The 27,394-nt window shown below is 36.7% G+C and overlaps 2 protein-coding genes across 4 annotated transcripts in view; one reads left to right on the forward strand and one right to left on the reverse strand.

Annotated features, from left to right (window-relative positions):
* The window catches only part of LOC113060912 (neuronal PAS domain-containing protein 3-like), a 783,891-nt gene that overhangs the window by 230,296 nt on the left and 526,201 nt on the right, over positions 1-27,394 (forward strand). The gene's annotated exons all lie outside the window — the stretch shown is intronic.
* On the reverse strand, positions 642-27,147 carry LOC113060916 (frizzled-3). Of its 2 annotated transcripts, none has more exons than XM_026230183.1 (7): positions 26,843-27,147; positions 25,235-25,777; positions 12,718-12,914; positions 10,958-11,975; positions 4,747-4,895; positions 3,312-3,533; positions 642-2,838 (listed from the first exon to the last, which is right to left on the reverse strand). In XM_026230183.1, the coding sequence occupies exons 2-7, from the start codon at positions 25,556-25,558 to the stop codon at positions 2,622-2,624; spliced, it is 2,127 nt and encodes a 708-aa protein (XP_026085968.1). In that variant the 5' UTR covers positions 25,559-25,777; positions 26,843-27,147; the 3' UTR covers positions 642-2,621. The 2 variants fall into 2 exon arrangements, with proteins under 2 accessions (XP_026085968.1, XP_026085967.1); XM_026230182.1 differs by having other exon boundaries at positions 3,312-3,536.

Genomic DNA, 27,394 nt, shown 5'->3' on the forward strand with positions numbered 1-27,394 from the left:
ATACACTAATGGGCGTTTGTGAATTATTCACATGCACTACTGCTCGCTTTTGCAAAGAATATGTCAGATTTGGTAAACTGAGAAATGGATTTCTCATTTCTTTAAAACACAATCTGCAGATGAGACGCTGTTCAGAATTCCCAAATATTCCAGGTTGTTTTTAGGAATAGCTCACTCAAAAATCTAAACGTACATCATTTGCTTTCCTTTTGTTTTTGAAAACCTTTATGGTTTACTTTGTCTTGTATTGTTAGGCTCAAAGAAATCAAAAAATTGTCTGATTATATTATCTAAAATGTGTAATGTATTGGATAACATTACTGACTACTATTTTTGTCATGCAACTTGTATATATATATACATGTGTTTATATATATATATATATATATATATATAAGCACACACAAGTAAATATTATGTTAAATTAAAATTGCTGAAATTAACAACATTGTTACTCAATATAATTATAAAAAAAAGATTAAAAAAAGAAGAGTAAATGGGTTTAGAATGATGGAAGAAGTTTTTTATTTTTGAGTGAACTATTCTTTTAAAGTATAATGAAAAAATGACCTTTCAGTGTTGAAGAACACCCAAGGACAGACTTAATGAAAGTTTGTGCATATGTACCTGTGGTTTTATTCATTCTAGTGTTTCCAGCATTCAGTATATTCCATTATATGCAAGCACCAGTTTTCACCTGGGACCTTAGTTATGCCTTCGCTCTATTACAGGATCATGGTTATTTCCAAAACAGAAATTAATACAGTTTTTCTTTCTCCTAATAAGGCTGTAACGGGTTAGGTATTGCCAGGGTTATGGTATTAAAATGAAATGTTCTCAGGTATGTCAGAACCAATGATGATATGTTTGCATGGAGGAATGGAGATGGTAGAAATGACAGACGTCCAGATCTTTCGGTCGTTTGATCTTTAGAACTGTTACTTGGTAATGAATAGATCAATATTAGAGCGGGAGGTGCCTTAGTTTTCTTAGATCGGTGTAAACTGCTCAGTGTAGGTAGAATGAGAGATGATGACTGGAGATTTTTGTAAAGACACATTTCACACTTGCATTTCACATGTGGATTTTGTTTGCCTTGGTGAATTGCTACTTCTTATCATATATCTTCTTGGTTTGAATTTTTGTAAGACTGTGTACAGATTTGCATGTCATAGGTGTAATCACTTGTTTTAAGGACTGTGTGTGCGGCTGGATTGTTCGGTTTTATTTTATTGTATTTTATTGACCTGTGTGGCGTGAAAGGTTGGGACGTGAACATTAATTACCCCCATACTACATTGGAGACCTTTTCTTCTTTTTTTTCCTTTTTTTTGCACAAGTGTGTTTAAGGTGGAATACTGTTATTTGTATTGGTTTGAACACCACTTTTCACATGGAAAGGACTATTTCAATAAAATTGGGAACTATAAAACACTTTTTTACAAAAGCTTTATTTGAAATCTATGACTGGATATAATGTCTACACATTCAACAGATAGCAACGGTTAAAGTGCTACATCGTTCCTCCTTAATAAAGTGGACAGAAGAATCGAGCATGAAAATCAAGTGTACTTGATACAGCAGAAGCAATAATAGCGATCAGAAAAACAGCTTTTACAAAGCCCAGGTCCAAAGTCACATGGTGAGGCACTGAGTACCAATCTCATCCAACACGTAAACAAATACACTCAACTCAAGCAGGTCGTAAAACAGAGTACGATCATCGTGAAAATTCTGCATGCTAGGTGTTTGTGCATGAGCTTTGGCCACAGTAGAGTGCATGTAGAAATATCATCAAGCAACATAAGAAGCACCATTTACGAAGACTTCTGTACACATGGGCGGAACATCATCGATGTGTAAGATGTTCTGAAAGTCAACATTTGCAACCCATTTTAATTGTGTACTGCGACACGAGTGTGGGAAGGAACTGCAGGTCAGAACGATCCGATGTGATGAGGTAGGCAGCCATCAAGCGGCCGAACAAAATCACGTCAGGTGTTGGTGAGGACTCTGGTACATCATTCATCCATGCCTTCTCAATCAAACTACCACCAGAAACCAAATACAGCTTACCAGAGGCAGAGAACCGCTGATCCTCCCTCTCTTTGAACCCTCCTTCGGCTTTACAGGTTTTGAAACCTGATCTCTAATAGGACAGTCATCAGCCTTAAAGTGTCAGTGATCTATTAACTCTTTAAACTGGGTTGTGTGATGGAAGTAATGGGGAAAATCTCCCATCGGACAGCTGCTTTAACGCATGCAGTAAACTTCATCCTGCAGAACTTCACCGAATCAAAGAAAGCATCTCGTTACTCCGATGCGCCACAAATTTTAAATAAAATTTTATGCATTTAGCAGATGCTTTTATCCAAAGCGACTTACAGTGCATTCAGGCTATCAATTTTTACCTATCATGCATTGCCGGGGAATCGAACCCCGAACCTTGCACTTGATAATGCAATGCTCTAGCATTTGAGCTACAGGCCACTAATGGGAGAGATCCTGAGGACGGCTCTGTCAACACACAAGCATCGAGTTTCTGATTCCCCTGCTGCTGTCTGTCCATTAGCAGCTACAGGACAGGAACTTGTTTCAGTATGAGGAGGGTAGTCTCTGGGTTACGCACTTGTCCCGTCGTCCTCCACCACACAGTCCATACTGGATCCGTGCGTGATGTTAGCAGCCAGCGTGTCGCTCAGGTCTCGGGCGCTGCCGTGTCTGGACTGACTGTTGAGGCGGTGAAGGCTGCTGTGATGGGACAGCTGCTCGTTGAGTCGTGGCATGCTCCCGTGCGCCGGGCGTTCCTCCATGCCTCTGTGGCTGGAGGGGGTGAACCTGTGTTCAGAGGGAAAACAGACCGGTTATTTAAGTTCAGGCTTTTTTTAAAAAACCTAGCTCAATGTGTCTAAACATGTACAAATATATTACAATCTCTGAGAAAGCTCAACTGACAGACTTGCATTAAAGCAGAGATTTCAAACTCTGAGTCAGGGAGTGAGACGGGATCCACAGAAAATCATGCATATTCCAAATATATATATATAAAACACACACGCACACACAGTACAGATAAAGCTGGACATATATTTAATGCATAATTAAACTGTAACAAGGACCCCTTAAATAAAGTGCAACCCATATTTTATATAAAGAGCTTGGTGATAATGTAGTTAGTTACATTTTGCAACATTACAATCAAGCAGAGTCGCTATACACATCTTTACAAGAGTATACTGTATGCATGAGCATAGGCGGATCATCATATTAGGTGGATGAGGTTTGAAGCCGAGTGCTGAGCTGCTCCTGACCTGTCGTCTCTGCTGTGATAGCTGCTCATCTTGCTGTGGACGCTGCTGGCTTTGCTCCGCACGTCGTCCAGCATGGCCAGGTGTGTGGAGGAGGCGTGGGTGGACGTGCCCTGAGTGGACGTCCCGCGGGATTTACGGATGATGGGAGTGTTCGGGTCTCGCAGCAGAGACTGAACAAAGTCTGGCTCCTGCAGAACCTGCCGGCTCTCGTTCACCGCGCCGCTGCTGGATACAGACCAGATTCGTGCTCATTTATCATCTGCTCATTTTATGGAATCTTCATAGCAACAATGAGGTCAAATCAGTTCGAATATAGGTAAATAAACCAAGATTTAACAGATATCAACCGTGAAGGCATTTTTGCATCTCTGAAGATGTTGCTTTTTCTGAGTGACATACACAAAAATAATGACTCATAACTCCTTAACTTTTAGGAGGGAAAGTCAAAAGTTAGGTATCCTATGATAGAAAACGTTCTGTATTTTTTTGAAAAAACAAAACAAATTTTTTTGTGGAGGTGAGGGATACACTCAGATTTAAAGGGACTACTCAGCACTTAAGAGTTGTTCAAAATAATTACATTCATTAAAAAACTGAGTTTCTAAGCTTTCTAAGTTTCTAAGCTAGACAAGGAGATTAAACAACTGACAATTTCAAATATCTATGTAATATTTTTAATATATACATTTTATTATAGCACTTGCATCTAAAAATGTTCTTACAAAAATATATTAATTCAAAATAATGTATTACATAATTTTAAAATTCAAAGTTCTTAAAGCTTAAAATATATATTAGTTTAATATAATTATATATGCACACACAGACACACATATACATTACATATTTTATATATATATTATATATATATATATATTATATATATATATATATATATATATATATATATATATATATATATATAATGAGTATAATACATATAATGTATTATATATAATTTATAATTACAGAGTTCAATGTTCTTAAATCGAAAAATGGTGAATAAATATATAATTATGTAGTTATAAGATAATACTAATTTTTCATAACCTTATATAATATTTTGTTTAATAATATAAATGTTCAATTATATATTCATTATTGCGTATTACAGCACAAAGGGAAAACTTAATTTGTGTTAAATATTCTCCAGATATTATTTTACAAATATATATATATATATATATATATATATATATATTCCCCCCCCCCCACCACAGTATCAATCCCTCTTTATGCATTATTTTTCTTAGCTATTGCTATATTTCAGAAATTTTAGAAAGCTGATGACAGTAAATACATTACAGTTCAATACAATGTTTCCTGTTATTCGTCTCTTGTATATACTGTACCTGTTGATCATGTCTAGTTTTAAATGAACGTGAGTGTGTTCTCCTGTGAGGTGAAGCAGAATGAGGAAGGTACAGTAACTCACTCTTTGCGTCTGCGGCCGTGGAAGAAGCTGGCCCACTCGAAGCAGGTCTTCTTACTGGCCACCCAGAACACGGACGGGATCCCAACCACCAGCACCATCAGGTACTTCATGAGGAACAGGACGAGGTCAGGCCTGCTGGTCTGCTCCACCTTCACACAGACATCATCATCATCACCATCATCAGTCCTCTGGAGGAGCTTCCCTCAGGCTCGCACACACTCCACACACACATTTTACCCATCCACTTCCAGAATACCAGAAGCACACTCCAATACTCTACATACAATTAAAGGTTTAGCAGGTTTTTATATATATATATATATATATATATATATATATATATATATATACTAAGTTTGACTATTTTTAATATTTTCAGTATTTAATGTTTTCATCATTATTTTAGGTTTTAGTAATTCTATTGGGTATTTTTATTTTTATATAGTTTTTGTTGTTTTAAATGTCTATTCTTAAGTTTTAATTTGTAGTTCATTTTCATTGTAAAGTTTTAGTAATTTTATGTTTTAGTTATTTTTATTAGTTTTTTTTAAATATGTCTATAGTGTTTAAATTATTTTCGTATTTTGTAAATTGTAACGTTTTAGTTTCAGTTTTTTTAGTACTTCAACTGATCAAAAATTTAAAATGTTGCCTTGGCATCTAAAAATGGCCATATTTCTTTAAAGATGCTGGAGCTGAAGTGTGTATCAGTTCTCTCATTCAGACTGCATGGCTTGCTGAGCACAACAAAAGCCTGTTCTCCTGCAAGCCTGTGCTCAAAACAGCTGGATAATGCACTCATGCACATGTCACGTCACAACACACACACACACACACACAGCGGCCACCACAGAGAAAGAGAATATGGGAAATCTCTGTAGAGTGTCGTCTGATTACACTGGAGGAAATCTGACATCTTTAAGGCACAAATTAACATACACTAATCCATATTCACAGAAAAAGACTAATGTATGCTGCCTTCAAGACATGTCAGGATTATCATATTTACAAGAAGGATAAACCATCTGCAAAATGCATGAATAAGAGGGAAACTCAAAATGTAAGAATGTTTCATAGCAGGATGCATCTATAATTCACAGTAAACTGGTGCTGATTTAAGTTGAATGTACATTTTAGTTTGCACTTTGCATGCACTGTTTTCTGCTGATGGAGAATAGTGATAAAATATGGTTCGTTTTAACTGGGTTTTACATTTATCCATTCAGAAGATGCTTGCATCACTTTCAAGGCATACAGTAAGTCGGGTATTTGAAATAAAAATACATGAAACTGCAAAATAAAAAAATAATTAAATTGCTCATATCATCCATCTGTGCTAAATTGCTAAAGTGAATGTCGATTGATGATGTCAAATTTAAAGGCTCCTAGTTACAATTATTGTCGTATAATGCTGAAGATGGGGGACCAAGCAAATGAACCATAAAAATAGATTAAAATTATAGGACTAATAATTATCCAGCAGCATTAATTCTGCTTCATGACGCACTTGAATCATTAAACATTATAATATAGCTACACATTCCCTCCTTTAGCATAAGCCATGATGCTGGCGGGTGAACGACTGACATCTTCAGTCTTCAAGTGTATGTCTTTCAGCACTCAGGAACGCTCCCTAATGAGTGAATAAACGAGTGCATCACCTCACTCCTCCAGACCTCACAGACTGACACACAGCACGTCTCTCGTGAAGAGCCAATCAAAGCCCTGAGCTTCTGTGAGTCAGTCTCTGTGCTCTGAGATAATGACAGGCCTGAGCACCTTTAATCACAGCGGGACGGGGGTCTGTCCTCCAGCATCACACCTCCCTCGACCACAATACAGGCAGCACAGCAGGACTTAACAAGCCCAATGATGAAAGACACCAAGATCAAAAGAGATGCACTGTATCTGAAGAGCAATCTGCACAACTGTATCCTGACACAGGGCTGGGCAACAGACACAAATACATGAATCACTGTTCATATAAAAATCAGACAGCACTGTTCATTAAAACATTATGCATTACTGTAATTTATTAAAAAAAAAAATCATCTATACATACACACATATATATATATATATATATATATATATATATATATATATATATATATATATATATATATATATATATATATACACACACACACACACACACACACACACACACACACACACACACACACACACACTGTATTAATATAGTGTAAATACACAAATATTTAATATAAATGTGTGTATATAAAATTAGATGTAAAAAAAACTATTATTTAAAAAAGTTATTTAAGAATAAATCAGTTTATTAAATTCTTGACTAAAGGCAATTAACAATAATGGAATATTTTTTATTAGCACTTATATATGCTAATAATCAAGATTGTTTAGGTACCTGACCTAATGTTAACAAATCATAACTGGACTGTTTCTATAGTGCCAGCTGACTTCTATCAGAAACTAAAGGCGCTCAACAGTAAAATGTGTCAGATGAATGCAGGGACAAGAGAGAGAGAGAGAGAGAGAGCATGAGATGGTGAAGATGGAGAAGATCGCCGGAGGGGAGAGAGAGAGCAGAGAGAATCACTGCATCACGTGACGCTTCGGCTCAGATCCGGGAGAGGCCGAGCAGATACGGTTACACTGTAATAATAAAAATGTCTCGTGCATCACTGCGCTGGATCCTATCTCACTATCCATTCACTCCAAACACAAAGGAACTGCTAACAATGATATCTGCAGCAAATGCGGCGCTAGCAGGAGGTTGCGATCACTACAATCATCTTCATTCAGTCAAAGCATTCAGTTGTATAGTAAATCAATCAAACACTCCTTCTGCCTCGACATTAAATGTCTCCATCTTCATAAAGAGAAATAGAGGACCTTTACTAGGAGGAGAACAGCTGGAACCAGAGGAGGAACAACTATTTGAAAAGTAGGAGGTACACATTATAAATCTCATCTGCCTCTCTTCACAAGTACACTACGGTTTAATAAACTTAGCTGCCAGAAACACTACATGTTGCCACAACTCGGAATATAAAAATATGATATATTAGATACAACCCTGTATAACATATACAACCCTTCTTTGGTCTTATATCTTAGAATTATTATTAGCACCAATAACCCCCCCTCCCGCCCTCAAAAAAAAAGATTTCAGATTTGTCTTTTTGATTAAAAATAAAACCAATTAAAATCAATAATTTTTAATATTATAACTGAATTTAGGCATAGAAAAATATACAGTATGTAAATAAGGATTTTCATTTTGAGATTTAATAAAAATTAATTTATTAAATTATTTAATTTAGTTTTTAAATATTAACAATTAGCATTGGATGAGGATAATATGGAAGCATATGGGTAGCATTATTCAATTTGGGATGTAATATGCAAAATGACAAGGCAATATGTAAAATGGCAATGCATTTCTGTATTTACATTTACATTTTCCAATACATTTGTGCAACGTTTGGTGCAAAATGAAAATGAAAATTAAATTACATAATTTTCATTTGCCATTTACTACACCAGTTTTAATATGTAAAATGAATATTAATTTTAACGCTTTATAAGTTGCAAAATTAAAATGAAAATGTATTACAGAAATGATTAGATATGTCTAACATGTTAAAGCAAAAACTGTGGCAAAATGATCATTTAAATGCTATTTTTCTTAATTGCATTAACACTCACAGTCAAGACACTTACGATTGCATTTTCATTCGGTGTCCCGCAATGAATGTAGCAAAATTCAATGTGCACATTGAAAATGCATTCCGAGCCGATCACGTGTCCCCGCCCTCGCGCCACGTCAATCATTGTGTGAACAAGGCGGGGCTTACAGACGGTCAGAGACTCAAGTCTCAAGAAGAGGATTCAATCAAGTGAGACAACATGGACAAGACAGTTGGTCCGTGTATGTTTTGATCATTTCGGTTTATGGCTTCAATATTTCATTCGGACTTGTGGGCGGAGCTGAAACGCTGCTTTCATCTGATTGGTCGAATCGGATCGGTTTTCATCTGACAGCCTTCAGCTGAAATGTCTGAAACTACGCTCACTGTTAATTAGCATAATATTTGAATCAGATATAGCTGGGCACATAATTCGTGCTGCTGAGACCTGCAAATTATTTCTAGGTTGTAGTATTGTATGAATATTGTCCCACTGATAAAAACAGTGCAAATAGTTCTGTCCCTTTGGATAACAGTAAAGTGGAAATAAATATAGTTAAATTTATGAAATAAAATTAAATAGGATTTTTTGAGAAGGTAAGTCTGGCCAGTTATACAAGCAACACGAGTCGGACGAGTCTAAAGATATGAGCTGAATTGGGTGAAACATTAAAGTTCTAGTCTGTGTCAATTACTCTCATAATAAATAATAATAATAATGTTAACTGTATTTTTCGGTATAAGTTGCATCAGTCCAAAAATACGTCATGACGAGGAAAAAAACATATATAAGTCGCACTGGACTATATGTCACATTTATTCAAGACCAAGAGAAAACATTACCGTCTACAGTCGCGAGAGGGCGCTCTGGGGTAGGCTACAGGAGCACTGAGCAGCATAGAGCTAATTTTACTATTTTTATTTAGAAATGTAACTATATTCATTTTTACAATTATTTATTAATGTCACACACACATACCTAGTGCCTTATGACTTAAAAGATGAGAGTGGTAAATGTTACAGACATGGAACTGTTCAGTCTATTATTGATTTTAATTTCCACTTCACTGTTATCCAAAGGGACAGAACTATTTGCACTGTATTTATCAGTGGGACAATATTCATACAATACTACAACCTAGAACTAATTTGCAGGTCTCAGCAGCACGAATTATGTGCCCAGCTACATCTGATTCAAATATTATGCTAATTAACAGTGAGCGTAGTTTCAGACATTTCAGCTGAAGGCTGTCAGATGAAAACCGATCCGATTCGACCAATCAGATGAAAGCAGCATTTCCGCTCCGCCCACAAGTCCGAATGAAATATTGAAGCCATAAACCGAAATGATCAAAACATACACGGACCAACTGTCTTGTCCATGTTGTCTCACTTGATTGAATCCTCTTCTTGAGACTTGAGTCTCTGACCGTCTGTAAGCCCCGCCTTGTTCACACAATGATTGACGTGGCGCGAGGGCGGGGACACGTGATCGGCTCGGAATGCATTTTCAATGTGCACATTGAATTTTGCTACATTCATTGCGGGACACCGAATGAAAATGCAATCGTAAGTGTCTTGACTGTGAGTGTTAATGCAATTAAGAAAAATAGCATTTAAATGATCATTTTGCCACAGTTTTTTCTTTAACATGTTAGACATATCTAATCATTTCTGTAATACATTTTCATTTTCATTTTGCAACTTATAAAGCGTTAAAATTAATATTCATTTTACATATTAAAACTGGTGTAGTAAATGGCAAATGAAAATTATGTAATTTAATTTTCATTTTCATTTTGCACCAAACGTTGCACAAATGTATTGGAAAATGTAAATGTAAATACAGAAATGCATTGCCATTTTACATATTGCCTTGTCATTTTGCATATTACATCCCAAATTGAATAATGCTACCCATATGCTTCCATAGGGAAAAGGGTAATCTTATTATTTAAAAAAAAATGCATAAATAAGAAAATAAAATATAAAAATGCATGCAAAAATAATAAAAATGCATAAATGCAATAAAATATCAATTTTAAATATTTGGGGTCAGTAAGATTGTTTTTAAATAAATAAATTATTTTATTCAGTAAGGATGCTGATTAAGATGCTCAAAACTGACAGTTGAGGTATTAATAATGTTACAAAAGATTTGTAATATATTTTGAAATATTAGGCTATATATATATATATATATATATATATATAAATTCAAAATACAGGATTTGTTGTGAAAACCTGGCAACCCTGATCTGAACGGTGCTGGAGATCTACTTCTAATTACAGAAGCGTCTTTACTGATGAGATGTGCATGAAAATCGCATTCGATTTTTTGCACAGCCCTAATATATATATATATATATATATATATATTAGACTGATGCAAATAAACTGTGTAAAGAAAAAAGTGCATAGCAACAAAATACCTCTAGAAAATACAATTATTTGTCCTAAAGTGGAGGGATTAATTTAGTAAAACTTACAGAAGTGGAATTGAAATGTAAAAAAGTATGTTTTTGTGTTGACTTTACCTGGAAAGGGCAGGGTATGTGGTAGTCTCTGCAGCGCTCCTGCACCCATGTGCTCTCCCAAACGGAGCGGTACGTCTGTTCATACAGGTAACAGCCCACCACGGTCAGCAGCGGCACCAGATACAGCACCGAGAACACACCGATCCGGATCATGAACTTCACCAGCTTGTCCTGATTCTCCTTCTCCAGGGGAATCTCCATTCGGACTCTGTTGAGCGCTACGATCCCGGCCAGCAGCAGGGACACTCCTACCAGGACGTCCAGACAGAGCGGTGCCAGCACGAACCAGCGGAGAGTGTGAACGTCGTACAGGCCCACGAAACACACACCGCTGATGTTATCACCCTCGATCTTATTCAGAGCCAGCAGGGCTATGGTTAGCATGCCAGGTATCCCCCAAGCACTGGCGTGGAAGAGCAACGCCTTCTTCTCAATGGCTTCACTGCCCCATTTGGGAACAGCGGCTAAAAACCAGGTGATGGTAAGAATGACCCACCAAACGCTTCCCGCCATGGTAAAGAAGTACAGCACCATAAAAAGCAGCGTGCAGGCCTTGTTATGCGAGCCTTGAGTCACCGTGGACGTTTTGAAGTGGCTGGGATTGGCTGCGTTACACGCTACGCGATCCTCCAGCAGAAAGCCCAAGAAAAACACCAGTGACACCATCATGTAGCAGACGGCGTAGAAGATGATGGGCCGCTCCGGGTAGCGGAAGCGTGTGACGTCGATGAGGAAGGTGAGGAAGGTGAAGAGCGTGGCCGAGAGACAGACGATGGAGACGACGCCAATGAAGTAGCGGGCGAAGGTGAGCTCCTCGCGCCGGAAGTACATGTTAGGACAGGGAGGGGAGCAGTCGCGCACACCGAGAAACATGTAGCCGAGCTCAGGCTCCACTTTGAGCTCGCGAGGACACCAGAAGCCATAGTCACGCTGAACAGACACGGACGACTGGTCAGTGGGGTCCTCGCTCACGAGCAGATCTACATCACGAGGGTAAGACTCCTCACAGTCCGGGAACCTGCAGTCAAGAGACAAAGACATACAAAACTACTACACACAGTATATATGTGTGTGTAAATATATTTATACTTTTTTTTTATATAACGCATATATACAGTTAAGAGACTCAAATACATAACTAGACGAAAAATCAACTACACATTGGTTTTATATTTATATTTATATATATAAATGTAATGGATAGTCATCGCATGTATCAGAATTAGGCTATTATCTATTTGCTCGCACACGAGCAGCTCCGTTTCATCTCGGAGACGCGTTCTGTCTTTGCACCGTGTAAATAGCAAATCCGTCATGCACGAGCACTACTGGCTCTTAAAGGGAAGGGAAGATAAGACTCTGATTGGTTTATTGCACGTTACGCCCAAAAAACACCCATTACCCATTAGGAGAATATGGACAACCCGTTTAGACCATGCCAACCGTTTTTCCATTGTTAAAATAGCAAAAGTGTATTTGGACATGCCCTGAGTGCCCCTGCGCTTTACACTTTGCGTTTAGATTGTTAAAATAGAGCCCTAAAGGTGGAGATTCGCCCGAACATCTGCATGTGCTTAAACTACCATTTATGTCAGAAAACATATTCTATTAAATAAGTTAAGAATAAACATGTTTAACCGTTACAGCACAATTTACCTTCAGAAATGCTGAGCAATTCATTATATCTTACACACTGGGACATATACACTTTGTACCTTCTCTAGAAAACTACTTTGAATTAAAAAGAAGAACAACTCTACCTGCTGCACTCCGTCTCCTCCGGCCAGGTGACTCCAAACATGTCCATGAGCTGCTGGCAGTCTCTCTTAGCACGTGTGCACAGGCTCCGGCACGGCAGAGACACGCGTCCATACTCCATACACACGGGGGCATACAGGGCACACAGGAACGGCCGGAGGTCTGGAGAACACTGCAGGTTCACCATGGGGTGGAAGGCCTGTTGGGGACGGAGAGCATAGAGTTAATTCATGCCAAGCGCCCAGGGAGTTTATGACAGAAATCATAAAACACACAGTTTGGCTCTGGCAGAGGTTTGGACTTGCCTGGCAAGAGTTACCATTCCACAATAAGGGCTTACTGTAGGTAAAGTGCAAGAAAACTTCTCAGGCAGAAGTAAACAAGGAATTAAAATGGACCGCTTAAAAATGTTGAACGTTGAATGATGATTTGTTGAACAAAGATGTTTGTCTATGGAATTAAAATACGACTTGCTCTGCTTTTGCCATCAAGACCTTATATTTTCATCATATAAACACCCTTCACCATCCAATCAATCCCTGATGAATAAACACGAGTCCCATTTGGTTTAAGTTCTATTTGGAAATATGTCACATTTAATTTTTAAATGGGATTGCGAGCATTTCAAGTTAACTTTTTCCAAAATTAAGCCTTTTATAAATGCTATATTCTTTAATGATAAAATTACAGAAATTATAAATAAAGTTAAAAAAGAATCTTTATATATGTGACATTGGACAACAAAAGCAGTATTAAGTTGCTGGGTTATATTTGTATTAATAGCCAAAAAGAAAAAAAATTATATGGGTCAAAATTATAGATTTTTCTTTTATGCCAAAAATAAGGGGGGGTGAAATGCTATTTCATTCATACTGAGTTTTTTACACTGTTAAAGAGTTGGATTCCCATGCTAAACATGGACAAAGTTTCAAAAATTAAGTTGTACGTTTGAAGGAGTATTTCTGTTCCAAAAAAACTCCTTCCGGTTTGTCACAAGTTTCAGAAAGTTTTTTTCGAGTATGGCTCTGTGCGGAATTTCCTTATATGGGTCCTAAGTGCGCGCTCTTCTGCCGGAAGAGCGCGTGCTCCCGTATAGCAGAGCACTGAGAGCACAACAGACTTCACTGATCAGAGCGAGAGACCGAATTGTCACAAAAGAAGTGTGTTTTTGGTTGCCAGGGCAAGACAACCCTGCACAGATTACCAAAGAAAAAACAGCATTAAGGGACCAGTGGATTGAGTTTATTTTTACAGAGCATCAACGGAGTTGTGTAAGTGTTTGTGTGTGTTCCCTGCATTTCGAAGATGCTTGTTTTACAAACAAGGCCCAGTTTGACGCCGGATTTGCACATCGTTTATTTCTTAAGGATGATGCAATCCCAGCGAAAAAGGGTCACGATCGTGTGTTGGAACCGCAGGCGGTGAGTAAAACTGATTCAAATATCTCTGTGTTATTAACTTAGCTATCAGCGCGTGAGCACATCAAGTAAACAACATGCGATGTTGTCATCAAACTGCACTTTCCACATGTACAGCTTTAAAAAAAAAAAAAAAAAAAAAGACAACATAAAGTGGAACTTAGTCATTTTCCAAAACCGCTAAGCAAATATATACAGTTTCAGTACATACCACATAGAGACTGATTGCTGATGCTGCTCTTGTTCAATTTCAGCCTCGGGATCTGATTCTGGATCATAAATATACGCTGAATCTGACTGTTAGCAATGGTCTGATTTGGATGATGGTTTTTTCCTCACGGTAATATCACAGTTTCCACGTGCTCTCAACGCAAGAGCCTACTGGCGCTCGTGATTCTTTAGCTCCGCCCACACGTCATGCCTCCAGACGCTCGTGTTTTTCCGGAAAAAAACGGTACAGACTAACTTTCTATTTTGTATGTTTCCTAAAGTAAATATATCAAAACTTTTTCTGATTTTCTCAGTATTTTGATTTGTTTGCTCCCTCAGATTCCAGATTTTCAAATAGTTGTATCTCTGCCAAATACTGTCATGTCCTAATAAACAATACATCAATGGAAAGCTTATTTTATTGATATATTGTACACCCTTATTATGCTTATGATTATATTAAAGTAATCTGGTAGCAAAAATAATTTGTTATTTTTCGTCATAGGAAAATATTTCAAAACTTCTCAAGAATTACATTTTTAACTTTATTTATTATAAAGTTTAGATTATTCTAAGAAATTACATAAGATGTTCTTAGAAACATATCAGAACACATTTTTTTATAATTTCACTTGGGAACATGCTAACAAACTTCCAAAAATGATAAATATTTAAAGACATTTCTGTCTTAAGAAATTTCTTGATTTCCTTCTTCAGAAGATTTTCATGAGTGCAGCCCCTGATTACACCAAAGTCTGTCATTTTCTTCTTAAAAAATAATTAATAAATAAGATGCTCTTAAGCCAATATATGAGAAATTAGGAACATTCTTACAACCTTAGAATTAAAACCTAAGACATTTCTTAACTTCTCCCTTAAGAAGAGTTTTGTGCCTCCTCCCAGTATCTCAAGGTGCAAGAAGACAGGCAGGAAGTTGTCTGGGTACAGTAACCTGATGCCCCTTCAACAGGATTACAGAACAGTTTGGCAGCTCCAAGGATGCTTTTGTGCCCTAAAGGGGCCCAGTGCATGCTGGGAGAGAGTGCAGCTGCAGAGTCGTGCATTTAAATTCAAATCTTTGAAGGAACAGACAATAAACCTCCACCTGGGGTTAGCCAATACATATGCACTTCCTGCTGAGGTCTGGCCCTTTGTGAACACCCTGTTTTTTGGAAAGAACTGGGAGGTTGACACACCGCAGCATTCATTCTTCATTCCCTCACAGATCGCTCGAGCGAACTTAATCCCTAAGTTGGACAATATTTACAGATCATTTGCATGAATTACGGTTTTCCCACCAAGAAAAAGACACCAACCTACTGCGGAGAAAGCCAACCAGGAGAGCCAGAGCATCTTAAAAAAAGTTCCAAAATAATGTTCTCAAAATTCTCATGATGCAAATGTGCCATGAATAAAAGCTTTATCAATATTTAAGGAAGGTTATGAAATATTTACTCTGCCTCTGGAGCGGCTGAATTAAAGAAACACGAGAAACCTCCCGCATGGAAACCAGTAATTGAGCTGTACGAACAGAATCTGATTGGCTCTTGGCGTGTTTTGCCCCTCATAGATGTCAAACTGGACGTCCCCTTCACTCCCTGCTCTACTGTTACAATCAGAAGGAGATGAGAGGGTCGTCTTATGGGAAAATCTTAAATTCTTAAAATAGCTTTGTGTCAGAAAGACAGAAAGTCAATGTGATTTCACCGAAAATCTTCCCCATCGGCATACTCTCAAAGCTCATTCATGCTCATTTTAAAGTAAAAGAGGATGTTTTGCACCGGGTTCGACATCAATGATTGGTCCTCACATATCTTGTCATTGACATCAAACCCTTTAAAACTTAAAAAAGAAAAAAAGAAAAATTACAATTTGAGAATTAATCTGCTTTTTTAATTGCAGTACAATACTTACTGAGCTATAAAACATTAAATAAAATAAATAATAAACAAAATACATTATTTACTGTAATAATAATGTATAATATATAATTATAGATAGATAGATAGATCTAATTTTCCATGAATCACCCTCAAAAGCAGCAAATAATTCTGTAAAAGCATGTGAATGACAGGGGTGTAACTTCAAGCGTCTCTGTCTCTGAACACAACACAGAACAATCTGTGAATGTGTCGAGCAAATAGAGACGCCACTGGAACGTCTTGAATCTTCTCCCTGTCAGAGCGTGAAATGCAAGTTTGCAGGCTTACTCTGAAGCCAGAATGGAGATCACAGCCTTTATATTTAGTAAGCATGAATTAAATGCCCTAAAGAATGCACACTGACAAAAAAGGAGCGCTGCCAAATATAGACAGACGATCCTGAGGGTTGATGTCTTCCGAAGAGGAAAAGAACGCTGCACATCCATCAAGCCAGAGTCATTTGGGAAACGATGTAGAAAATGAAGAAAGCTGGATTAAATTGACACACAGATCTATAAAGTGGATTTCTGGCTGTATAATAGGACTGTGCTGTATATCATATATATACTATGTGACAGTAGGAATGTGTTGTTGAGCATGAAACATTCTGCTGCGATGTCATTTATACTGCAACGCTATTTCAAAAACATCAGATTTCAAGAAGAAACAGCCTGCTTTCCAAAGTCTCACAGATAGATTGTTCCAGTGTTGACAGCTTCATTCATTATAATGGAGACACAGTGTAGCCATAGCTTTGCCAAACAATCCTCTGTTCTACGTGTTAAAAACCTGGTTTTATCAAGGTCAAAACAATGCCCAATGATACCATGTAAAAGTATCTGTTCATAGATTTCTGGAGATTAATTAGCATATAAAATATGTATGGGTTACATTTACACCAAAAATAATGGTAACACTTTATAGTAAGCTTTCTTTCTTGTTAAAATTAGTTAACTACATTAGTCAACATGAGTTGACAATGAACAATAAGTATTTAAAGTGAAAGTGACGTGACATACAGCCAAGTCTGACCCATACTCAGAATTCATGCTCTGCATTTAACCCTTCCGAAGTGCATCCAACACTCCTTTAAGGGGTAACCATGAACAGATTTATGGATAAATTATTATAATTTGTAACAATTATTTATAAACCGATAAAAATGCATTATAATGTGAAATATGAGCCATCAAGACCTTAACAAAGGTTTAATAATAACCAAGAAGAGAAAAGGCAATACAATGAGAAGATGCCAAAAAGTATTTAGAGCCCCATGGTGAGATTTGTTTTTTTTTTAAGTTGTAAATAAAACATTATTGGAGTATATTTTATATGGAAATACTAATTCAGTGTACTTCAAACATATGTTTAATTCAATATTACTTGCCAATTTATTGTAATTGTGTTACTTCCAAGTGAAAGTTGTTTATTTAAGTAATATTATAAATTATAAATATAAACATTATAATTTACTTATTTTTGTTGATTTTATTTGGTTTAATATATTATATAAACAAAATGCTATTTTATACACATTCAGTAATATTATTAAATTAATAATACAAATTAATTCGAATGAATAAAAACAAATATAGTTATTTAATATTAAATATAACAACAAAATTAAAGAAGCAATTTAAAGGCCAAATGATATATATTTACGGTGTTTAAAATGACAGGTGTTACACATCTCTATCTACATCATGCATTGAATGACTGGAATATACTGTATTGTCCAATCACCATCCAAGAAAATTACATTAAACACGTATGCATTAAGTATTATTTCTTTTCTACAGATTTCCAATTACACCTTTCACACTGTGAAGAAGAGTAATGCACATAAGAGTTGGATTTTCTGCGAAGGTATCTTTTTGTTCTTCTGTCAGTGAGACGTGAAGGTGTAATTAATCAAGACCCCTCACACGTTCCCGAAAGAGAGATTCAAACATATTATTTAGCCTAATCTCCATGTCTAAGACGGTAATGGTGATTAAAACACTGTGGGGTTGAGGAGAACGCCAGCGAGCCCAGACTGTGTAGGAGGAGCAGCTGGAGGAAGCGGCTGGGTTTCTGGCAGCGCTGCTAAAGAGCACATTTGTCTCTCAGTCGCCAAGCGCCACTCCTCTAACACTTCAATGGATGGATTAAGTTTCTGCCTGTTTTTCTTTTGTCAGACTCATGATCCATTTAAAGAATCGATGAATAGAGGTTACCTTTGAAAGCCTCGAGCTTTCAGAGTACGGCTACATGCTTTTACAGCTTCCTGGGCTACTTGAGAACGTCTTCGTGAGAAAAATAACACATTTAGACGTCTACCTACTGTATTTCGGTGTGGATTAGGTAGAAAAGGAGGCACATTTATCTGGACAAGGGCTGGCACTATTTTGAGCATTGCAGAAAGAGGATAAGAGCAAAAATGTCCTGTGGCAGTATCAATGATGGCATGCGATTGCCAATACAATGGCATTTCAATGTTACTCATTCAATTCTTCAATGGTACTTTTTTTTAAAGAGTACCATAGCATTACCATAATGCATGTCTAAAAAACATGGTAATATTAAGATAATGCCAGGGTGCTTTAATATAGAATAGTACTATTTACATATACCATAGTACATTTACATGATACTCAAAGGTACTTCAAAAATGTACATGGTATTACATGGTGTATGTCCAAATATCAAGGTATTACCATTGTATTGTGACATTAAGCATGATACTGGATGATTACCACATGCATATACTATGGTATATATCCAAAACTCCATGGTAATGCCAAGGCAATTTGATAAATGGCATAGAACTGAATGATTATATTCATTCAAGAAACCATTGGATAACATTGATACCTGCCCCAAAAAAATAAAAACATGGTATTATCATGCTAAATGTGCAAAACATCATAACACCATGGTGCATTGATAAATACACTAGTACTGAATTATATTTAAGCATACATAAAATATACTTAAAAAAATGATCATGGTAACACCATGGTACTCTGATATTTACGCAGTACTGAATGAATACCATGTTCATATTTACAAGACACCTGATTTACAAGAAACTTTTCACATATCAGGGTACATTTAAATGATTCTCAAAGATACTCCGAAGAATACCCTGATATCACATGGTGTATGTCATAACAAAATGTTTGACAAAATATAATTTGTCATATGCATGGTACTACTGTATATGATTACCACATGCACATATCATGGTAAATGTCCAAATCCTCATGGTAATGCCAAATACATACCAAGGAACTGAATGATCTTAATCATGAACTGCATGATGTTACTAATTCAAAGAATACATGGCATTAGCATGACATCTGCACCAAAAACATGGTATAATCATGATAAATGTCTAAAACATCACGGAAACACTGTGGTACTTCTATATATACCACAGTACTGAATGATTACCACATTCATATTTGCATGCTATATTTGCATATTTCCATGATGCAAGACTAAAAACATGGTAGTATATATAGTATTTGTCTCATAACGGATGCCTGCAGGGTAATGCAGGTGTCTGGACTGGAATCCCGCCTGAAAGTGTTTTCTGGCAGATTCGGAGATGGAAAAAAAGTGAAATCCGATTCGAACAAGTGAAATCAGAAGGTTAAAAGATCTTGTGAGAGTGGAAAATCCAGTTTATCAACTCTGCAGAGAGAGCGTTTGTGAAGAAAACCAAATGTGAGAATCACTCACCCTTTCCTTTCTGGGCTGTGTGTGTGTGTGTGTGTGTGTGTGTGTGTGTGTCATACTTGCTTCTGATGAGTTCTGAATGACTGTGCTTCCTAAAGCTGTCATTAGTCATTTCATAAGTGCAAATGACCAATCAAATCACAGATTTCACTTTTTATTTTTTATTTTTTTCATATATTCAGTTGTGGTCAGAATTTTACAAACACCTTGCAGAATCTGCAACATGTCAATTATTTGACCAAAACAAGAGGGATCATACAAAATTCATGTAATTTTTAGTTAGTTGTGAACCATTTATTTTAGAAGTCAACTAAATTACTAATAAGATTTATGCAGAACTTGTCGACACAATGTTAGGCTCAATGGCTTAGTTGTCTTCTTCTAAATATCTCAGCAATGTAAAGTCTGTGGGATTATTTGGCCATTTTTTATCCAGAACATTATTGTGCAAAATTATTATCCAATCACAAACCCCAAGTATAAGCAATTATAACGTGATGATTAATAAAAGCAGCTGAATGTGAAGTCTTGGAGGAGACAGAGAACCCATTCAAATATCAAATACTAATGTTTGCTCTTGGCAGCTCAAGGCTCAAGATAACAAGCTCTGATCAACTGTTGAGCACCAGATAGTCTGAACTGTTGTGGTGTCCTTCTTCCCTCCGGCCCAGAACACTGTCAGATACTATCAGGCCGTTTCCCATCAGTCTGTCTGTCTGCAGCTCCACATCCCTGCTGAATGATCCCGGGTTTCTGGCAGCAAATCCAAATCTTAGGCTTTGAGAGTACAGTTTTGAAATATCTGAGAAAAGTTGTGCTGTATTAATCAGTGAGAGCTGAATCCACACTTCATCATTACTGTCAGCTGAGAGCTAAGAGATCTGAGCTTATTTAAAGGGGTGCATTTATTTGATCAAAATAGAGTAAATACTGTAATATTTTGAAATATTATTGCAAAATAAAATAAGTGTTTTCTATGTTAATATATTTCAAAATGAAATGTTTTCCTGTGATTCAAAGCTGAATTTTCAGCATCATTACTCCGGTCTTCAGAGTCACATGATCCTTCAGAAATCATTCTAATATGCTAACATTTTTTTTATTATTATTTAAAATGTTTAAAACAGTTGTGCTTAATATTTTTTCAGGTTCAAAAGAACAGCATTTAATTGAAATATTTGTTTTTTCATATAATGTATGTCTTTACTTTCATATTGCTGAATAAATAAAAAAATATATATTGACAGGTGAAAAGTAGAGTCTGCAACAATATTTTACAGCAAAAATGCTGTAAAATATCCCAGTACTGTTGTGTTCACGGATGTAAAGAGACACTGATTGAGTGCTTATAAATGAGGACACAAGACAAGAAGTGAATCGTCCTTGTGGGTGACACGACAACACGCTGACCGCTCTGAACGGCGTGCAGGGACACACAGAGAATAAAACACATCCTGTCTCTCCTAGAACAACAACAGAGATAAACTCCTTCTGCAGTCACCAGTTGGCTCTGGACGGCCCTTCACTTTCACACGGGTGTGAAAGACTCAAGGGCCTTGACTGGGGAGTTATGTCCTTCATCTGAGCTCTGGAAGAAAAACAGAAGGAAGAAAGCACAGCTCCTCCTGTCCTGTCATTCATCCAGCCCTGAATCAAGACCACTTCTCGTCCCAGGTTTCATTCGTTTAGGTGCTCTTTCCTTACATTTTTAACAGGTGGTAACCCTGGTGCTTTTGACAACTCTTCATCCTCAGGGGTCAGAGGTCAGCGTGAAAGACCGCCTCCTGGGAACACTAAAGCTTGTCTTTTTTTGAGGGAGTACAATTACGGTTTGTTAATATGGTGACGCCTCTACCCAGTTAAGGAAGATGGAGAAAACTGAAGAAAGTGAAAGAGAGATTTGAGTCCATCTCATAAAGAGCCCTTCTGTAGAAACTACAGGGGGTCTTACAGACAAACCACACACCATAGCAATTATTTCAACTTGAATGCACACAAAACCGTACTGAATTAGGGGCCGTTCACACAGGACGCGTTCTTGTGTTCAAACACAGCTGGAACTGGAACTGAATGCAGACGTGTTATTCTGAGCTGAACTATTTTTCATCTCAACGCTAGTTAAATGCTGAAAACACACCTGTCAGCGAGTTCTTTGCATTTTCTATGCATTATCTTCCATCAGCATACAGGCCGGCATAAAAATAGCAACTTGCTTTCTATCCCAGATCCACATTTTTCTGCTTTCCTGTGGAAAATCTTCCACAATAGCACATTAGAATACTGGTTGTGCTATTTCTGCAGTATGCATGCTGTTTTACATAGTATGCAAATTTCCTGTAAGCCTGGATTACACAAGTGACCTTTTATATTTGCCAAAATGTGCGTTATTAAACAGAACGTGTGAAAGACTGTATCACACAATGCAATGCACTTGACTTGAGCCTTTAAAAATGCAACCTGAAGTAATACAATTTACAATCTCTTTCTTGAATCATTATTTAAACAAAAAGAGTTAAGCAGTTAATACATACTTGAATGTCCCTTTCTGAATTCTGATATCTGTATCTTTAGTCATTTTGATGTGCCACATGCATTAATAAATAATGCTGGAATTACATTTTGAACATTTTAGCCAATGACTGATGACCTCACACACAGGCCTGTCATTATCGCCTAGGCTCCGCCCACTTACAGCATCACTGCTCGCATCACAACGAGGGCATCTAGACCCCAAAACCACCCAGACAGTACATGCCCCTGGAGATCTTTAATCAGCGCTGGGTGGGAAGCTTGAGTGCTTTTGGAAACCCACGGGTCATTTGTAATCACTTTTGATTTTGTTTGGAGCTGTTGAAAACTTCAATGGTTGAACTAAGGGTTAACAGATTAAATTCATTCACAAGGCTTTTTAAAAAAAATATTATTTACACAAAAAACTGTATTGAGATTTTCATCTTCTGTGAGTACAAACTTAAGCACTAGCTTTTACTGTGGAAAGCACATCTTTCTGCTTAGACTTGACTTGATTCAAGAGCACTGAATCCAGCTCAACATAAGCACATAATACATAACTAACCTATATGTATGGTTTTTATCAGGGTCAGAACTAATCACCTGGCCTCATTCACCACAGAGAAAACTTTAGTCAACATACACACAAGATTTCCATCTAATCCCATCCGATCCGAGCTCATGAAGAGGAAAATGAACATACAGCCCTTGTGCAACACTCACAGTCAATCTGTGAACAAATCCTTCTTTCAAATTGATTGGTTTAAAAAATTCTGAATCACATAGCATTTGTAAAATCAACAGACTAGATGCAACAAATCAGGGAATCTATAGTAATCTGCAAAGAGTAATATTATTATATCACATAATAATATTATTAAAATTATTGGGAACAATACTGATGTAGGTGTTTGTCTTTGTAAAATACTTTGAGTAAGGCTGGAACAACAGAAATACCTCATTAAACACACACATATACAGTATATATATATATATATAGCTAAACATTTGATTGCCTGTGTTTGAAGTCATGCATCAGAGCAGTGTCTCAGATAACTGATTGATCTCGGATTCATCTCATCTACCTCATCACAGGGGCAGCACGGGGCAAAGACAGAGGGGGGTAAGGGCTGTTTTTATGGTTCACCAGCAGGGAATCTCGGGGTGATGTCACACAGATCCACAGAGGATACTGTACACTCTTTACAGATGAACCACCGCGACCCTCGGGTGACCCCTGTGACCTACAGCAGGCGACTGCCTCTTCTGCTCTGTTGTGGTTTCAGAGCACAGATGGACTTATGCTCTTCATCGTGTTTAATTGACTGAACAATGGGAGAACGCGCATTACTCTACACCTCAAATCAATCCAGCCATTACAGCTCTCAGCAGATTACAAGGCCATTAGAACCGGGAAAAAAACACGGCACCATTAGTTCCTTCAATACATGGAATAAAACAGCATTCAACAAGCATGCCATTCCTGAGATGCTTTTCACTAGATTTATGGAGATGTTCGACATTCCCTATAGATATTTCTGTAACAGATGAACTATTATACAAACAAATAATGTATAATTAATACAGATAATTAGTGATAAATCTGATATCTATATAATCAAAATCTAAAAATGTCTAATTATATAGCTGGAATAAAAGCATTTATAATCTTTTCATAATTAAACGAAAATAATTATTCTATTATTCATCTATTTATAAAAAATTTATTACATGTTATGTGTTGTTAAAAATGTTTAAATATACATTTTATAATATGATTTATATTTTATATCAATATTTTTCCCCTTTTTAAATCAAAATGCTTCTCAAATGCTGTGAATTTTCATAATGTCATTATTAAAATGTAATCATTTTAAATTAATTTAATATCAGAAAATATATAGTATCTCACACACCTAAATCTTTAGTAAACGAACCAAAAGAGAGAAAAATGATGCATTTTAAAATGTAATTTTGTTTTTTATTGTAATTATTTTAGCCTTTAATGCTCTGTATTATGCAAATGGGGAAAACAGACAAGGAGAGGAGTTTTTATTATTAAATGTCATTATGATCTGACTTTTCAAAATAGATTTCTTTTTCATTTTGTACAAATTTGGTAGGTTATTAGAATTTGTGAAATAAATTTATTTCATATAATATATAAAAAAATTCAATAAACATTAAGAATAATAATAAAAATAATATAAAATAATAATAAAAAAATATTAATAGTAAAAGATCATAATTTTTGGGGTTCAAATACAAACAATTTGCATAAAGAACCAAAATCACATTGATTGCACTGTACATTTTATGGAAAAGGGCAAGGCCATAAGGCATCTCAGAACCTAAAGATATTTTCAACAAGTACAACTATGTATAATTGAAGATATTTTTAAGATCAAAAGCTAGCTGGACACCACAGATGCAGATTAGACGATACGAGATCAAGCTCAAAAATGCACTTATAATAATAGCATGTTACAACTTGAAGAATAAAACAACATGAACAAACCCCTAAAAACAGAAATGAAAATCCCGCAGCTCTCACATTTAAGTTTGAGAATTATCACATTAAGCTTATTTCACTTATCAAGAGTCAGTATAAATAATACAACTCTTCAAAGCACTAACCCCAAGCTTCCACAACAACAAGCTCCAAGGCAACCTAGTTTTCCTGCCACCTTCTCTAAATCCCTGCAGTATACGAACAGAAGGAAAAGCGTGGTTACCTCCATCGCCAGAGCGGCCGTCTGCTGGTCGTAGTGGTTGAGGAGGTTGGGCATGAAGGTGGTGTTGTAGGGAAGATCCTGGCACATTCGGAGGCCGATCAACTCGCAGGTGAACATGCTGTGACTGCCCACCGAATCCATGTGGATGCCCAGGCTGCTCATGAACTGGGAGAGAACCAGCAGAGCAGTGAAGAGCCACATCCTTCGCAAAGGTAAATCCACAGTGTGCCCCATGCTTGAACGGCAGAACACAGTGGGACAGGACTGAGAGGCCAAACGCAAGCACGAGGGTTTATTCTCTATGCAGAAATCCATCACACCCATGGTGTGTAACGTTTACCGCATATGATCGACCGCTTCCATCTCCTTCCTGCTCTGTCCTCATGGATACCTGACTGGTGACTCGGGTCAGTGCACGCTTTGATCAGACCCTTCGACACTCTTATGCATCCTCTCACATTCACACAAAACTACAGAAGCTGCATTTGATCAGGGTGGTCTTCAATGGATCCTTCAAACGTGGCTACGATTGATACTGGATACCTGTAACGACATATTAAAAGACGAATGAACCTCGCAAAAACTCTAAAATCAAATGACAATTTATAAACTTATATTTCGCAAAAAGAAAATCAAACCTAAAAAAAAACCTTATGATTATGTTTTGTGACAATTGCATTACTGAAATAAGTGAATAAATGCATTAGTGCATATGAAAGAAAAAACTGAAATAGTGCTAAAGTAATAAAATATAATATTAAGGGGGGGGGGGGGGTCATACAATATGGTAGTATCTGTTTTACGGAATTTAATTAATGCTTATTTTAATTCAAAATCACTGCATCCAGAATTTCATTACTGTATTACTGTAATGAGAAGATTTTTTTTTTTCAGCATTGCACATTTTGGGAAGAAAAGTGCTTATTTGTCATGAAAATAATGTTTAAAAAGTGTAATGTAAAAAAAAATGCTTCTTATTTTCATGAAGCAAAATCTTATTTCTGATTTTTGTTCTTTAATATTGATCTTAAATATGACCTTCTTCATGAATTAACATGATTAATCCACACTGGATTAAAGTTTGCATTTAAAACAAACATATAAAATCACTATAAATAAATAGTGAGTAAATAATGTTTAGGCACCCATTATCCTAACATACCACTTTAGTCCAGGTCATTGTGTTAAATCTGAATTAACAGGAGTCAGTGTAAACATCCCAACCCCCTCACAACACGTTAGTGTGAGTCTACAAACACACAACCTGCTCCAACCAGCTAGGAAACACAGTAACCAGACATTTAAGATCAGACTAAAGTCTTCAGCAATTGTTCTAATATGAAAACACATTAACAGACGTGTCAAATGAAATTAAAGGGTGTTGCACACCTTACATTGCATTATACATATTCAAATATTCTGATATTTCATGCAAGGTCAGCAGCAGTGCAATACATATGATATGGTTTAATGTCGGAACATTAATAAACATGCAATTTCAGACAGGAACAACAGACGATATGATTACATGAAATAAAGGATAAAACACATTTATGTGGGTTAAAACACGTGAACAGTGCGTTTAATATGATGCATGTAAAACTTTACCTGTCCCTGGCAAAGCTCCTCTGGTTTTCTCCATATGACACAACACAGTGTGTCTCTCGGTGGAGATGTACGCAGCAGGTTTGATTTCAGCACCTACAATCATGTAACACACTGAAGTGCGTGCTGCAGTGTCCCTCAAGACAGTCACACATTAACACTTTTGCTCCGGATGCTTATTTACATAGAGAGGCTGATCGATACAAAAATCGTAAACTACCCGAGACGAGCACATTAAGAGCTTCACGGACGGCTGGTGGCTTTGAATATTCACAGCGAAACTCCTGATTCGCCCCACCTTCAGCTGTTTCCTAGGAGTCTAGGAGATATAAACCTATTTTCCTCCAGGGGGCGCTTGGTGGCTCAAAATCACAATGCGCCATTGAGCAGCATTCAAATCCAAAGAATTTTAATGTCTCGTTAGATAAGTTTATGCAACAAACTATGTAATCGTTTAAGTGCATTTATTCTTAAGGATTAGTATATTTTTCTATATAAATAAAAAAAAATCGTTGACAGCTTTTACTATAAAATTAGTTGAAATACTATCTTAAG

Source organism: Carassius auratus, chromosome 42 (genome assembly GCF_003368295.1).
Source record: "Carassius auratus strain Wakin chromosome 42, ASM336829v1, whole genome shotgun sequence".
Lineage (NCBI taxonomy): Eukaryota > Metazoa > Chordata > Actinopteri > Cypriniformes > Cyprinidae > Carassius > Carassius auratus.